The sequence below is a fragment of the Microchirus variegatus genome (genome assembly GCF_963457635.1).
Source record: "Microchirus variegatus genome assembly, chromosome: 21".
NCBI lineage: Eukaryota > Metazoa > Chordata > Actinopteri > Pleuronectiformes > Soleidae > Microchirus > Microchirus variegatus.
In genome coordinates, this window is record NC_139822.1 from 4,123,930 (window position 1) to 4,141,535 (window position 17,606).

General features: G+C 40.7%; 1 protein-coding gene across 1 annotated transcript in view; it reads right to left on the reverse strand.

Annotated features, from left to right (window-relative positions):
- Window positions 1–11,044, reverse strand: part of rrh (retinal pigment epithelium-derived rhodopsin homolog) — a gene marked incomplete at both ends in the record, with an annotated part of 57,313 nt that extends 46,269 nt beyond the window's left edge. The window contains one exon of the mRNA XM_083907893.1: window positions 10,933–11,044. Within this exon, the coding sequence (XP_083764019.1) occupies window positions 10,933–11,044 (112 nt within the window). The remainder of the gene's footprint in view (window positions 1–10,932) is intronic.
- Between the last annotated feature and the right edge of the window lie 6,562 nt (window positions 11,045–17,606).

Sequence of the window (17,606 nt, forward strand, 5' to 3'; positions counted from 1 at the left end):
TAACTCTTGGAAGCAAACGGCAAGGGACTCTAGAACGGAAATGAAGGCATTTTGTACACTGGATGACCTTGAAAATATTCAACAAACCATAAAAACCAGACATGACACAGTGTGTGAACTCTATCAGCCTATTAGACGTAACTGCACCTCCACCCCAGAAATTACTAAGAAAATGGATGCCTGCATCTCCCTCACAGTTGAGATCTGTGGCCTTGTGTGTAAAAGAAAAGAAACTATTGAAGAGACGTTTAATGATGAATTGGAGAAAGAGAGGGTGAGGGAAATACTAAACAAAAATAATCATGGCTCCATTTTTGGATATACAAACACAGAGACAGTAGTCTCAGAAGCATCCTCAGTCTATTCCTCTACTCATTCCAAACGAGCTGAGGCCAAAGCAGGGCCACCACTGAAACTGGAAAAGGTAAAGGCTAAGCAGAAAACAGAGACATCTTCAATCCACTCTTCTCTCTCAATGGTTTCTAGCAAACGAGCCGAGGCCGAAGCAGAGCTTGTTGTAAAACTGGAAAAGGTGAAGGCAATGCAGAAAATTCAAGCTCAACAAGCAAAATTGTGTCAAATGGAAAATGAATGGAAACAAAGTGAAGCAAAGATGTTGGCAGAAATAAAACAGAAAGAAGCTGAAATGCATTTAAAACAAGAAAAAGAGAAGTTGAGGCTAAAACAGCTGGAAGTGGAAAACGAGGTGGAAGTAGCAGCAGCCCGGGTGAGAGCCTATAAACGTCTTGAAGGCAATGTGCAGGATCATGGAGAAGAGAGTGAGTCTCGTGAGATCCCCTCTGTGCACGAAATGGTGGAGTCCAACTATTCATTAAACCCACAGGCTGTGCCGTTCCAATCTCAGACACCTCCTGAAATAATAAGTCAAGAGACAGCCAACTTAGCCCAAGCCATTGCAAGCTCTTTAAGTATAAGCAGGCTGACTCCCCCTGAACCAATAACATTTTCTGGTGACCCTTTAACATTTATCGACTGGAAGATTTCCTTCATGGCCCTTATTGACCAGAAGCCCCTCCCCGCTTGTGAAAAGATGCTTTATCTTAAACACTATCTCACAGGAGAAGCACGCAAGGCTGTGGAGGGATTCTTTTACAGGAATTCTGAAGATGCCTATTACAGCGCTTTGGCATTATTACAGGAAAGATATGGAAATCCCTTCATTGTTCAAAAGGCCTTTCGTGATAAACTAATAAAATGGGCCAAAATCAGTGGAAGTGACCCTCCAATCCCTCAGAGAATTCGCAGACTTCTTAAAAGGCTGTGCTGAGGCTATGCCTCATGTTAAAGGGTTAGCCATCTTAGATGACTGTGAGGAAAACCATAAATTACTTAAGAAATTACCAGACTGGATTATGCGCCGATGGAGCAGGATTGTTGTCGATAAGTTGGATGCATCTGGTGATTATCCAAGCTTCTCACAGTTTACAGATTTCATACAAAAGGAAGCCCGGATAGTATGCAATCCCATCGCCTCCCCGTTTCTGATGAACTCCAAAGTCATGGATGACAGATTACCTAAAAGAGCAAATATTCTAAATACAAGCATCCAGTCTAATAACCCCCCTGCTGCGATGCATAGAACAACTTATTTTAAGTCAAAACCACCTTGCCCAGTCTGTAAGGACGAAATGCATGGCGTAGCTAAGTGCCCTACCTTTGCAGAAAATTCCATTGAAGATAAAAGAGCATTCATTCGAGAAAACCAACTTTGCTTTGGCTGCCTGTGGAAGGGTCATGTTATAAAGGACTGCAAAAGGCGACACACATGTGGTACATGTGGCCAACGTCATCCAACCTGCCTCCATGTGGAGAAGGGGAATGAATCTATGGCAGCCCTGGAACAAAATCTCACGTCCACAAAGGATAGCAGAAGTCAGGAAGTCCACAATGTATTGTCCCATGTTGTGACTCAAAGATCTTCCTCCACCTCCAATATTGTACCTGTATTTTTGTCAACAGTGGAAGAGCCACGCCGAGAGCTGCTCACTTATGCTTTACTTGATACACAGAGTGATTCAACCTTTATTTTGGAAGATTTGCTCAAAGAACTTAATGTGAATGTGTCATCTGTTCAGTTAAAGCTAAGCACGATGACGGCTGTCAATACTATCATAGCCAGCAAAATTGTACACGGGTTGCAAATTAGAGGAATCGGCTCTGAAACCCACATTCAGCTACATAAGGCTTACTCTAGGGATTTTATCCCTGTGGACAGATCTCATATCCCAACCGATAAGACAGCGCTGCAGTGGCCACACCTGAGACACCTGGCTGATAAACTTTCACCACGGCAAGACTGCGAAGTGGGATTTGTGATTGGATATGATTGACCATTAGCATTAGCACCCCTGGAGGTCATCAGAGGTGAGGGAAATTAACCTTTCGCACAGAGAACTGAGCTTGGGTGGAGTATAACAGGATCATCTAATCCTCATCTCGACAGACTAGGAAGCCAGAGTTTTGTACACAGAGTTGCAGTGAAGGAAATGCCAACTCCATCGGCCGCTGACATTCTTAAAATTCTTGAGTCAGATTTTAATGAGAAGGGATACGAAGACAAGTATGTGTCACGAGACGATGTTCGCTTCATCCAACATCTTAGTGACAACATAAAGCAGAGAGAAGACGGACATTATGAGCTCCTTCTCCCCTTCAAGAGTAGTACTCTGCCCTCACTGCCAAATAACAAAAGGCTGGCCATTGTTCGTCTGCAACATTTGAGGAGGAAGCTACAGACCAATAAGCGGTATCATGATCATTATAAGACCTTTATGGAGGAAATTATCAGCAGAGGTGATGCAGAGCCAGCCCCACCCCCAGGGAGAGATTGTGTGGTATATACCTCATCATGGTGTATACCATTCGCAAAAACCTGATAAGTTGAGAGTGGTTTTCAATTGCTCTGCAAAGTTCCGTGGAGTCTCCCTTAATGACACTCTCCTGACTGGTCCAGACCTAATTAACTCACTGGTGGGAGTCCTTTGTCGCTTCCGAAAAGAAGCTGTGGCTGTGGTATGTGATATTGAAAGGATGTTTCATCAGTTTTTTGTTCCACCCAGAGTACGGAACTATCTGAGGTTTCTTTGGTGGGAGCATGGAGATTTGGAAACAGACCCCCAAGAATATCAGATGGCCGTTCACCTTTTTGGTGCTGCTTCATCCCCTGGTTGTGCCAACTTCGGCCTTAAGTATTTAGCACAGCAACACAAGTCTTCCTATTCTTCAGCCTCAGCCTTTGTTGAGAAGAACTTTTTATGTAGATGATGACCAGTGTTTCTTCGATTGAAGAAGCCAAGGACTTAATTGCTGAAGCTCAATTGTGTGTAAAAGGGGAGGTTTGCGTTTGCATAAGTTTAACTCAAACAAGCAAGAAGTTCTCAGCTGTGTTGATCCCTCAGAAAGGGCGACGACCACAAAATCCCATGATCTCGGTCTAAATGCGACATCAGTAGGATGTGCACTTGGCATTCAGTGGTCAATGGAAGATGACACCTTCAGTTTTAATGTCAACTTTAAGGACCAACCTGCTACACGCCGTGGTATTCTTTCAGTTGTTGCCTCCTTGTATGACCCATTGGGCCTTGTTTCTCCTTTCACCTTGCGTGGAAAGTGCATTTTACAGGAATTGTGTCGCATGGGCAAGGGATGGGATGAGCCCCTTCCTGAGGACGTATGTTCACGGTGGGAGGAGTGGAAAAATGGTCTCCAGAAGCTGAGAGATGTCACGATACCCAGATGTTATCATCCACACAACTTTGGCAACATCATGAGGACAGAACTGCACCACTTCTCGGATGCCAGTAATATTGGGTATGGTGCATGTTCTTATGTGAGGTACATCAACGACAGAAATGAAATCTACTGCAGCCTTGTGATGGCCAAGGCGAGAGTAGCGCCCAAAAAATGATGACCATTCCAAGACTGGAACTTTCTGCTGCTGTAGTCTCTGCCAGGACAAGTGCTATGTTGAAAGCTGAGTTGGAATTGAAAATTGATGAGGAGTTCTTTTGGACGGACTCTCAAGTTGTGCTAGCATATATCCATAATGACTCAAGAAGGTTTCACGTGTTTGTTGCAAATCGCCTCCAAGTGATAAAGGAAAAGACAGATCCTGGTCAGTGGCATTATGTTGACACATTGGAAAACCCAGCCGACCATGCCTCTAGAGGCCTTCATGTCTCTGATATCTCCTCAACAAGCTGGATGTCGGGACCTAAATTCCTGTGGGAGCAAGAAGTGAAATCTAGATCTAACTTCTCTACTGAACTGCTGGTTGGCGACCCTGAAGTTAGAACAGTTCAAGTGAATGTAGCCACCACCACTACCAGTGACTCCAACAACATTCTCAGAAGTTTGTGCCGATTTTCATCTTGGATTAGACTCCTCAAGGTTGTTGCGAGAATTAAGAGGCTGGCATCCAAGAGAAGACATCAAAGTAATCATGTGACTGTCGAAGAACGAGAGAGAGCCGCTGAGGTGGTCATTAAGCTCGCTCAGCAGCAAGCATTTCCCCAAGAGATGAAAATACTTGAAAGAGGAGGTAGTCTCCCTAGTTCCAGTCCTCTTTTCCACCTTGACCCTATTGTGGATAAGGGCCTGCTCCGTATTGGTGGGAGGCTAAAGCAATCATCTCTCAGTTGGGAACTAAAACACCCAGTCATCCTGCCAAAGACCTTGCACCTTACTAAGCTCATTCTGACCCATTATCATGAGAGCATTTGTCATCAAGGTCGAAGTCAAACTCAAATGGAGCTCAGAGCCAATGGGTTTTGGCTTATTGGTGGAAGTAAATCTGTCTCTAAGTTGATATACAACTGTGTGAGGTGCAGGAAACTCCGACGCCCAGTAGAGGAACAACGTATGGCTGAGCTTCCAAGGGAACGAGTGGAGGTGTCTGCACCATTCACATATTGTGGTATGGATGTTTTTGGCCCGTTCATCATTAAAAGAGCACGCAAGGAATATAAAAGGTATGGATTGATGCTAACTTGCCTCTCTTCCCGAGCTGTTCACATTGAAATGTTGGAGGATCTGTCAACAGACACATTTATCAATGCTTTGAGGTGCTTCATTAGTCTCAGGGGAGCGGTACGTCAACTTCATTGTGATCATGGCACAAATTTTGTTGGAGCCAGGAATGAGCTCAGGGAGGCACTCAAGCAGTGTGACGTCACTCAACTCGAGGTTTACCTGGCTGATAAACAATGCAAGTTCATTTTCAATGCCCCTGCAGCAAGTCATGCTGGTGGTGTTTGGGAACGTCAAATCCGGACTGTAAGAAATGTGTTGAACACCACTCTTTCTCTCTGTCCTGGTAGACTTGATGATGCTTCACTTCGAACTTTGTTCTATGAAGCTATGGCCATTGTTAACAGCCGCCCGCTGAAAACAGATGGAATCAATGATCCCACATCACTAGAGCCCTTAACGCCAAACCATCTTATTCTGATGAAGTCCAAGGTTGCTCTCCCGCCTCCTGGGAAATTTGTAAAGGAAGACATGTATGCAACAAAACGATGGTGTCGAGTGCAATATTTGGTTGAACAGTTTTGGAGTCGCTGGAGGAAGGAATACCTTTTGAATATCTCTATACGACAGAAGTGGCATGTGCCTCGGCGTAACCTTAAAGTTAATGATGTCGTCATTATCAAGGATTACTTTCTCCCCAGAAACCAGTGGCAGTTGGGAAGGGTGGTTGAATCCATTCAAGGGAGTGATGATCTAGTTCGTAAGGTCAAAGTGCAAGTGGGAGATCGAAGATTGTCAGGGAAGCGTTCAGTTGTTGAAAGACCCATCCAGAAATTGGTGCTCCTTTTAGAGAATGAGTGACTTGGTGTTTGCTATTATGTTTACCTGTTAATATTGTGGTTAAATACAAGGGGGTCAAAGTTATGAATCTGAGCCTTTAAATTGTTTTGTCATTCTTTATTTAAAATCATGTATGATTCTTTGAGTATTAAATTCATCATAAAATGATTGGTGGGAGTGTAAATGACAGAAGATTCTTTTAGGCTGTCACCTTAGTTTTCCTTTGTTTTTTTTTGTTTGTTGAGTCAGTAAATGACCTAATACTGACATCTGGTGGCCAATCTTTGTGGAGGGTAACAAGGTATAAGAGGGAAGAGACTATTGACGCCTGTAATCCTCACCTGTGCACATTCCCCCTCCTGAGTCTTTGTCTCCTCTGTGCTGGCATGGTGCATGTGCTGCTGAGTCTCTCCTTTGTCTGATTAATTGTGGCTTTCCATGTAAGTTTTATTCTAAAACCATTTATTGTAATCCTCATGTTGATTTGGTGCTGTGGTCCGCTTTAAGTTTGTTTTATTGTTGTTAGGAGGCAGATGGTTTCCCCCGACGGCACCTTTGAATCAAACAATTAGCTCCCTTGGTATAGTGGAACGAGGTATGTGGACCTCAGTTTCTGAATTATTTTTATCCTTGGGATGTCTAGATTCAGTTAATTCTGAGGAATGTGCACATTGTTTGATATGGTCCGATTGAGTTTTAACAATGATTCTGAACATGATTTAATAAATGTATATTTTAATCTTTTTATTGAACAGAAATAAATGTATTGATGTGTATAAATGAAATATTTCTCTGATGTATTTAATCTAATTTCCTATTTTTCCTTTCTGTATTTCCTCTTTATAGTTTTCACGGTGCAATGCCAACTAATAAAATTTAAGCACCCGTTGATTCTCTCCGCCTTATTTGTGAACGCCAAGGGCCCGCTACACAGACAAAGTGTTCAAATATAAAAGTTGTTTACAAGTAAAGTTACAATGCTTATTGGTAATTGCTCTGGTAAAGAAAAAGCATGGCTTTGTTTTAAGGGGTACATATTATTTCCTCATAGGGGGGAAGATGTGGTGTCATGAGTATACTTAAATAAGAACTCCATTACCAAGCATGCCAAGGGAGTCATGAGCATGCGCAGGAGCCCCGCCTGCACGTCAGTGGTGGGTAGCCATGCACGTAGCACTGGGTTTGTTGACATATGGATAAGCCAGGAATAAATATAAAGAAACCAGCTATCACGCCTCGTCTGTTTATTACCGTACAGAGCCAGACAATACAATATGTGCTTTCACGTGAGAGTTTCCAAACACCACAAAAGTCTCCAATAACACCAGAAAAAGTCGGGAGATTTGTCGCTAGTCGCTTTCGACAAAAAAAGTCGCTAGGAGGAGGAGGAGGCAAGTTGGCAACACTGCTACAGCAGCTGCTGCTTCGTCTTTCCTCACTGTCTCTTTCCTCTTTACAGAGGGCGTGGATTCAAGTGACTACACACGCTGTACATGTTCGAGTGTCTTAAAGTGACATGAACATACCGGTAGCCTGCCTACCTACACACACAGCCAAAAACAACTTTTCATTTGTTTTCTTTTTTTAAAATTATCGAATATATATATAACTGCAAAATGACTTTGATTATCGTCGTAAATTTCGATAATGATAAAGTTCCGATATATCACCCAGCACTAGTCCCATGTCTCTCTTGACTTTGTCACCGGAGTGCCTCCTTCAGAAGGTAACACTACCATTCTTACCAGTGTGGATAGATTTTCTAAATTATCCCAGTTCATCCCATTGCCCAAACTACCAGCTGCTAAAGAAACTGCCGAACTCATGCTGCACCATGTTTTCCGTCTGCACGGCCTCCCCTGAGACATTGTCTCAGACTGGGGGCCACAATTCACATCTCATTCCTGGACAGAGTTTGCCAGCTGTTGGGGGCCACAGTCAGCTTGTCTTCTGGTTACCATCCTCACTCCAACGGACAGACTGAAAGGATGAACCAAGAACTGAAGACTGCCTTGCGCTGCATTGCATCCCAGAACCCATCTACCTGGTCCAAGCAACTTCTATGGGTAGGATACGCAGGTCAGCGGGATAAAAACAATGAAAATCACACTCACATCGAGTGTGTGAGTCGACATATTTAATAAAATGGAAATGTACTTTTATTCTCATAAATCTGCGTCGACGACTTCTGGTCCATTCAGATGTCACTCAAAAATCAGCAGACTGCTTCCAAAGGCCAATCCACAAACCAAAAACCATGGAGCAACACTTCAGGGAGCGCAAAGAACACTTATGTGAGCACAAAGTACAAATGTATTTTCAAAAAAAGCTCACATAGAGTGGTCCTGTTGCACATATATGTTAGTTATGGAGGTCTACTTACATACATGAACTTGTTTTTATGGTCAAAAACCTCCTAGTTGCTGTAAACGAGTCAATAGAAATCGTCTTTTCTGACGGTGTTTCCCAGCAGCGAGACTTAAAACTCAAATCTCTCAACCCAGAAGTGACATAATCAGCACATCCGCTCTCAGAAGCACAGCTTCCCCCTCTGGAACGGTGGATGCACTGATACTCATTATCAAAACATTGTTTTAACAGTGTTAAATAGCTTCTTCACGACTCCCCGCCGCAGTCCCTTTTATGACTTTGACTCGGAGTCAGACCCAGAGTCAGAAGACACTGTCGCTCGTGAAACACCTTCACAACGGACGTTATTCTTCTTTTGCGGTTCAATGTACGCAACCGGATGTGCCCGGACTAGTGCCCGGAGGTGGAGGATCTGCTGTTCAGGAGAACCGGTGTTTGAATGAATGAATGAATGAATCGTTTATTTCGGGCATGACAAGTAATCAACATCTGCATACATCAGCATTTACATTCATACACATGACCGAAAGGGACAGCGGGAGAAGCAAAGCTTATCTAGTCCCGCCCCCATTACCCATACAATTTTATTACTTCTTTTTTTTTTTTTTTTTCATGTTAACTTTCGACATTTTGGACGTCGCAGCAACAATAGCATAAGGCTGCAGTTCATCTCAAGTCAGTCAACAGACTACATGCACGGCCGTACATGTGTCCCTGTCGAACCATCACGAGCGATCACAGTCTCAAGTTGTTGCCTCGGTTCCGCCGATTTATTCATCCCTCTCTCGCATAGCTCTCACCACGCTTAGTTTCACCAGCTCATCTCGTTTGGCTGCATCCACTCCCATCTGCACCACGCAGTCTCGAATTGCGGAGTTGTCGGTGCGCAACCCCATCACGGCATTCTTAATCGTGGCGATGTCCACCCTCGTCTCTAGCTGCTCCATGGAGGCCTTTCTCTGCTTCCGAATTTGGATGTACATTCCACATGCCAAGGATAACATTCCAATTATCATGAATGTGAATATGTACACATCTTCGACATCCTCTATGTCTAGTGCAGCCAGGCATGAGACTTGCCATTTCCCCCATGCATCTCTAGTGTAACCAGCCGGGAATGTCCCTCCAGGACATTCAGGTTCATCAGAGCCCGCTTTTCGCGTAGAAAAGATCCGGTCTATTGCGTTCAGTGACCAGCTCAGCAGTTCCATTGCAAGTTAGGGCAGCGTTGTAATGTTTGAATGGTTCGGTTTTGGAACACAGCTTTATACTTCACATGTTACATAAGGCATCCATCATAACATCTCAGTATAGTGTCAACAGACATTTGACCATGACTTCATCCACAGTCTGGTTGGGACGCCCTGTACCCAGCCACAATCATGTTTACATACTTTTTTTTAAACATTCTCAGTGTAGCTGAGGTTTTGACCTCATCATCAAGATTGTTCCACAGCTTAACCCCAGTGACCGACATTTTACGTAACTATAACGGGATTTTCAGAGATCTCGCTGAGCCCGAGATTACAATAAAACACAGCGTTCTCAGCAGTGGCTGAACTGTTTGTTTAGAACCTTCAGGGCTTCATAAACAAGGTAATGACGCAGATACACACTAAAAAACAGCGTTAATTGGAACTTCGGGTCTAGTTCCGCTTTAAAATAATATATTTTTGCTTCTGAAAAAGTGATGCTTGCTTTGTGAAAAGTGCTGTTTGAATCAGGAAAATATTAGTGTTGTTTGATTCGTGAAAACCAAGGAAAGAAACAATGATCTAAATCATTTGCAATGAAAATAGCAGAGTTTGTGATGAGTTGTTTATACTCCACATCATGGCAATAGTTGTTGTTGAACGTGTTGTTCCTGTTGCCATAATATTTTTGTTTGGTGTCACATAGTGTACATGTTGTTTTTGTCCATCTCACTTCTTCCCCATACTTCCCAATAGAAGGCATGTACACTTTAGCAATAGCTCATGTTCAGCCAGCTTTGCTAAAGCTTACGAGGTGACGCACACATTTACACTGGTAGGTAGGTGCCTATCAGCTGTCAATTACACTGGTGCCCTCCTTCACTGTCTACTTTCCACGAAAATGGAAAATTATATTTTTCTTTTTCATTTCAACTACTGAAATGAAAAAAAACTTGCAATTGAGAGCATTAAGTCTTCAGGAAAATATTTGCTAACATTACAAATAAATGACAATTAGACTCCAGGAGGAAACTGGGAACTTTTTTGTGATTTTTTTTTGTTTGTTGTTGTGTAGAAATGGTACAGAAAACAACATCAAATTCACAGAAGCACAAAGTGAGCATAAAGGGTATTGAAAAACCTGAATTGTTTGTTTTCCCATTTTTATTCTCCACCTGCACATGCTAGGGAAAAATGCCCTCTTAAGCAACAGCTGATGAGCAATCCGCATGTACATTCAGAATCTGCATGAGAGGAATTTCAACCTGCTGAATTGGCCATAGAATCATCAATAGTGCTCCAGTCAAAAAATACCACACATTCAACCCTAGCCAGAACTAAGGACGATCATTTACTGACCACTGGATAACCATTGCAGCTGTCCCAGGTTTCTCAGGGTGAGTTTAATGCCACTGACCATTGATAGTTGCATTAATATTATTACTTAATAGTACAATATGGAAATTAAGGGAAACTACACTGAAACATTTATCACAATTAAACATATCTCTTGAAAATGCCATTGGCTTCTGTTTGTTACCTGCAGTAATAAGATATCCAGCCACTATGTTGTGTTCCAGTTGGGTAAAGGCACTTTTTCCCCCATATGGTACAGCATCATCTGAAACATTAACTCCAGAGTCAATCCCCATTTCCTGAGATAAAAATATAATACTTTCCAGCAGTATTGAATGAAATGAAAGGGACAGAAATGAGCCAGTGTTTGTGCCTAAAGTCTCTATGGACTTGGGTCTTGGGGAGTGACTATGAAGGGGATTATTACATTCCACTGCTCCTCTGTCCCCAATAAGATGGAGGCAGCCTGACAGGGGCTACAGGGGCAGCACAAAACTGGATTATGTGAACTCACATGTAGCTGCATGTGGGTTCAGCTGTGGCCTGTGAGCAACATTAAAAAACTCAAAGGAAATTTAGTTTTGCTCACTTCACAGAACTTCAAAGTTTCTAAAAAACTACCAACAAAAATATTATTTTCCATATAATAAATAGCAGGGGGATGGGATATTTGTGGTGATTAGAGGCTTGGATATGTCAAAGACTATCAACAAAAGTGATTTGTTTGCATTGCACACACTTTGTTCAACACTAACTCTGGATTATCATCTGACAAATGCTGCATCCTCACATTGTGGCTTCATGGGATAGTTCAGTTTTTTTTGAGCCAGTCTCACTAAAAGTATGGCCACTAGAGGAAACACAAGAGAAGGCAAGATTTTAGATTTGAACAAAAGACTCACTAAATGCATGGGAGTTAGTTATAATTAATGCTGCTGACACCATTAGTGTGCAATTTCACTGCAATAAATAAGCTCATATTGTACAATATGCAGCAACACAAGCTGAGAGCAGAGAACCGGGGCACGTACCCATGTACATGGGTCAGACCAAATTTTGTTACCACTAAAGCTACAGCAAAACAGTAATCATTTTTTTAAATGTCCATGTCTGCAGATGATATCTTTGTAAGATAACCATTCCTGATTGGCAGCTGAGTCACAGTACCCAGCTCATGATATGGAACAACTCTTCCATAAATTGCATGCGTGTGTCTGTGAGAAATACATTTTAAAGCAATCAATTCATCAATGTGAACATTTTGTATGTAAACTGCAACAACATTGAGAACTTCAACAACAAAAGTGAACACAATATAGAACATATGAATTAACCAAATTTGTCCTCTGTGGAGGACATATGTAAACCTGAATATCTCCCACCCACTGCATACTACTGAATGAACTCAGTTTGCTATATACAGATGACATTTAGGGCTTTTCAATTATACCAAATGTGAAGGTGTGTTTTTTTTTCCTGGTAGTCAGGCGGACATGAACACATTTGAAACAAATAGAGTTGTTGCAGTTTGCACAATAAATATTCACATTGATGAATCAGACACACACACACAAATTCAGCAGCCAGCCTACATGGGAAAATGGTTGAATTTGGTGGAATACAGTAAACATGTCAAATTTCACTACTTTTTTTCAAAGTGAAATGCTGACATTAGAGAATGCATGGTTTTAAACTGAAATAGCAGTCAGGTTATAAAAGTGGTTGTAATAAAAGTCAATGAGGCATTTTTGGCCAGAAAGGTGTGAGTATCTGGCAGTATCTTTTTTTTTTTTTTTTTAAGTCTGAAAAATATTGATGTATGTTGTATGTGTACATGTTTGCCACAAAAGTGTCCAGCTGGTGTAAAATGCATCAATGGAGTATAAAAAAAAATACAATTAAAAATTTTTACTAAAAAGAATGATCTCACCGACCGATCAAAACGGTCCGTGTACGTTTTGATCGTTTGTTTTTTCATTGAAAACAACGATCCGGAAGCGGAAGTGAGTCGTTAAAACTTCAAAATTTTATTTTGAAGTTTATTTTAGACCGTTCTATTTTATACACCAGTATGTAGTACATTTATTTTTGGTTAGTGAAGCTTTAACAGCTGGTTGTTTGGAAGAAGGAGATGTAGGCTATAATTATTTTAACTAAGTATGTGAATGCATATTGTTGAAAACTTTTAACCTGCCTAAATAAAGAGCAGCAGCAGGGGTCCCCACACACAGTCAAGACTGACACGGCTTAAAAGAAAGATAGATAGATAGATAGATAGATAGATAGATAGATAGATAGATAGATAGATAGATAGATAGATAGATAGATAGATAGATAGATAGATAGATAGATAGATAGATAGATAGAGTGTAGAATTCAGCACCCACTGCTGAATGCATGCAGTGCACCCCACCATGCTCCTGCAGCAGGGTGCAACGACGATGCCATTCATCGTTCCTGCAGGCAAAAAAATATTAAGTATTAGTTTCAAGTATTTAGAATAGTTTTGATCATTGTTTTTTACCTGCTAATTGCCCCAAACCCAAACTTAATAAATTATGACATATATCCCTGTGTGCCTCTTTCCTTATTTGGACATACAAAGAGGACAATCTGGAACTAACACCTGACCCTGGGCAAAGGCAGCACATACAGAAAATATATAGATTCAATTTAATCATTTTATTAATTGAATAGTTACTGCGAACTGTCCAGGGTGTACCCCGCCTATCGCCCTATGTCAGCTGAGATAGGCACAGCACCCCCCGCGACCCATGGTGGAGGATGAAGCGGTAGATAATGGATGGATGGATGGATGAATAGTTACTGAGGATGTGCCTAATCTGCCTATAATGATGAGCCACCCATGCTTTCAAATGAAAAGTGGAACAAAAAGGTGTCAGTGTGTTATGAACCCAAACACAGTTTTAAGGGGGAAAACTGTGGAAGGTGCATTTTAACAATACAGAGTATGTAGACGACAAACCTCTGCAGATAAGGCACCGGAAGGTCGCCTTCATTGAGTGAGCTTGGTCCTCTGTCAAGGCCACTGTCAGTCTTCTGTTTGCTGCGGCCAGCTCCGCCATGTCTCGCATAGTTTGAGTGATTGCTGGCAGTTCCTGGGCAGCCAGGACTTCCGTGTCATCCCTGAAACGACTGTGGGAATAAGCAAAAGTACAATGAAAAACACCAAGAATTTGTCTGTTATTGTGTCTACATAATTATTATTTTTTTTTAGAAGAATGATTACCTGCGGTTGTATGCTAGTGTACTTTAATCCAAAAATAATTGTTTTGATTTAGGCTGAAAAGCTTTCCTTTAACATTGACAATCAACCAAAAGAGAAAGAGATTTCAGAAGGATAATTCATCATCTGAGCTTATTGTTAAATATTATTATTATTATATTATTATTCATTTTGTATTTATTTTTATATACACTAGGGCATTCAGCACCAGACCAGGTATTGGGTATTGATGAAGATAGTGACAGGTAAGGCACCAGAAGGGACACAGTTTTTTTTACCAGAGCAACAGAGAGGCAGCATAAAATGTTTGTTTGCTTTAAACTGGAAATTAAATTAACCAAAACGTGAATCCTGCCTTGAAAATGGAGTTCTTTTGCCTGAGTACATCCTAATGGAACTTGTGCATCATTGGCCTTTTGTGCAAATTACAAAATTGAAAGAACTCTTTTACAAATAGCCACTACATTCATCTTGTTGTTTGCTCAGCACAATAGCAAGTCATAGCGAGTGTTAAAATATGTACAATTGTGTATGAAATAAAAAAAAATTAGTTTACTTAGACAATTTCTCAATATTTAAAAAAAAAATATAATAAAACAATACCTTGACCTCCTTGTCCTCTGTAATTCATTGAACTTAGACCTGTGTAGGGCAACAATCCTTCTAGCATTTTGTTGCCAAAATTCCAGTCCTACAGAGAGAGTATATCCGTGTTTAAAGACAGTAAGGCTAGCCTAACCATCGAAGAAATCCTCTTGGAGTTGATTTTGTAAATACTCTACAGAATGTCCTACCTGTTGTCCCTGACCCCTCCAACAGCTGATTTCCTTGCCCATCGCAAATAATAATGTCCTCCTGTGACTGTAGGTCAGCCTTGACTTTTTCACTAAAATATATCACAGTGGCGTCCCTCTCAGTGAAATCAATAATCATTGTGGCCCCGTCAGTAGAAAGGTGTCCTCCCTCCACCCTTCCTAACTAGATGGACCTTGAAACAGAGATTGATAGAGGACAGAGAGGAGAGAAATAGACAAGAGAGGAAAAGAAAGATTTTAGTTTTTACATTGGAGATAACATAAACTTTATTTTAGGGCTGGATAATAATAATAATTATTATTATTATTATAAGTAAATATATTGTTTATTAGACTGTCAGATCCAGTCAGATTTAGCTAGGATCAACTTTGTTTCCCTGCACTTTATCTATCTGGAAAGTGTTACATTGAAATGTTTGATCACATTCACATTACAAAATCTCTTTCGAACAAACCTTGAGTAACCTCTTGGTCTGGACGCTTGTGGTGCTGGCAGTCCTGGACGGACAAGTGTGGCAACAGGGCTGGAGCTCTGTTGCTGTTGATTCTGTGGAGTATTTACAATGCAGCCTCTCACCAACGCCTGCTGATCTCGCTGATATGGCTTCCAATCTTACACCATACGTGTCAGATATTGAAAAGACGATAAAAAATGGTTATAGCGATGAACAAATTCAGAACCACTTGATCTTTGAATGTGGCCTGAAAAGAGGAGCGTCTACAGCAAATATTTGGTGTTTTTGTCGAGACCAGGGATTGAAAAGACAGCGAGTTACAGACCTGCAACTGGAAACAGCGGTCCTCAAATCCATACAGGAGGTAGGTCTACAGTTTTATGTCAATATTGTTCGGCGTAGTAATTCATACAAAATTTTTTTTAGACATTTTATGGAAGATCCAATCATCCTAAAGCCATATTGACAGTTGTTGGTGCGTGGATCATTCTCAACATGATAAAACTATTCATAAAGTCCTAACATTTTATCATGTACAAGCTATGTAAACTCACTGGTGGTAACCTTTGAAACAAGCTGCAACTTTGCGCTCTGGTAATAATACAACGCCTCTGTGTGTTTGCGTGTCACTCTTTAACAGAATTGAAATCATATATAACGGTTTTTTTTTCTTAAAGACTGGTCCGACCTATGGTCGAAAAATGATGACAGGCTACCTTGCAGCCGCCGGAGTCCATGCATCGGAGGGTCGTGTAGGACAAGTGTTAAGCCATATTAATAAACCATATCATAGGGCACAATGTCAGGTAGGTCTTGTCAATTGTAGCTTAATTATTACCTATTAAGCAGTTGGATGTAACATTAAAAAGACGAGTTATTAAGGCCTATCAAATCCAGCCTAGATTATTTACATTATTATACACTAATATCACTTCAATCTTAACAATGATGTATCCAAATTAACACAACCCAAGTTAAATTCATACTCATTAATGATTTGAATTTGGTACAGCACTTGAGTTATTTTTTACACATTTAGTGTGTAAAGACAATAACACACTGCCTGTGTAAGACAGTTTAAGAAATTGATGTGTAATAAGGTATGTGTTACATGAAATAATGTACAGATATTAACACATAGATGTGGTGTGAAAATTACATTAATCAGAAATGTCATTTATAATACAATGAATAAATATGCCACCATATTTATTTTAAGAAATTTATTTTTATTAACATATTGACATTTAGTCAACATTTCAATTTGAATTCATAACACACAAAACATCAGGACTACAGAAGTTTATATCTTGGGTTGATATACATCTCCTTTTCCCTGAAAGATGTATAAAAATAGTGGTCTAGAATCAGACAAATCCCAAGGTCACTTATACCAATTTGGCATGACCCCGTAGATGCCATAGAAGTTTCCTGATCAGCCTTCCCGACTCCGTTGGTGTAACTTGCAGCATACAGTGGCAAAGCTTACTGGCAAAATGATTTTTACATTAAGACTAATTCCATTTAAATCATAATAGGGTACAACAAAGTAGGACAGCAAGGAAGTCATAACATCTAAACTATCTACCACAATTCTGTTATCAAGTTTGATCCAACAAGGAGGACACTCCACGTTTCTCCAAAATGGCGGTAGCAAAACCAATGCAGTATCTGAAATATATAATAATGGCATATGGTCAGCAGTCAGCCATTTTATTATTATTATTTTTTAATCAATACTCTTTTTCAAAGAGGTAATATTATATCTGGCCTTGTCCAAATATATTCCCCACACAAATTATTAGATAGCAGGTCTAAAACAAGTCTAAAAACATTTAACATCGCCTTGTAAGAGGAACATTGTGCTGTGACTGACACTATCAAGAACTACTAAAAATACAAATTTCAGTATCAACGGACGTACCGTTACCAAACAAAACACTGAAACCACAAAGGGGCAGGGGCCATTGTCAATTTCAATATGAACTACTCCGACAAAATAAAACTCTGCTTGGCTTACAGATGAAAGTTCAAGTCAACTTTATATCACCAGTCCTTCATTTTGACTTTTTCAAAGGATTGCTAGTTACTAGAAAACAGATATAACATCCTTTTAATATTCACTAAGTGACATTAGCCATTAAAGCTATTTAGCCTGTTCGGTATCATTCCCAATAGTCAGTCACGTTAGCGTTGCGGCTTTCTGTCGGCCCAAAGTGACTCGCCTAAGGTTAGCTAGACAGTGGTGTTACTTAGCATGTCCAAAAAATACCAACCCAAAGACTCTCCTGTGTATTAACGGGACACTGTGTAGTATTTATGGGTTTATATAACCCAAAAT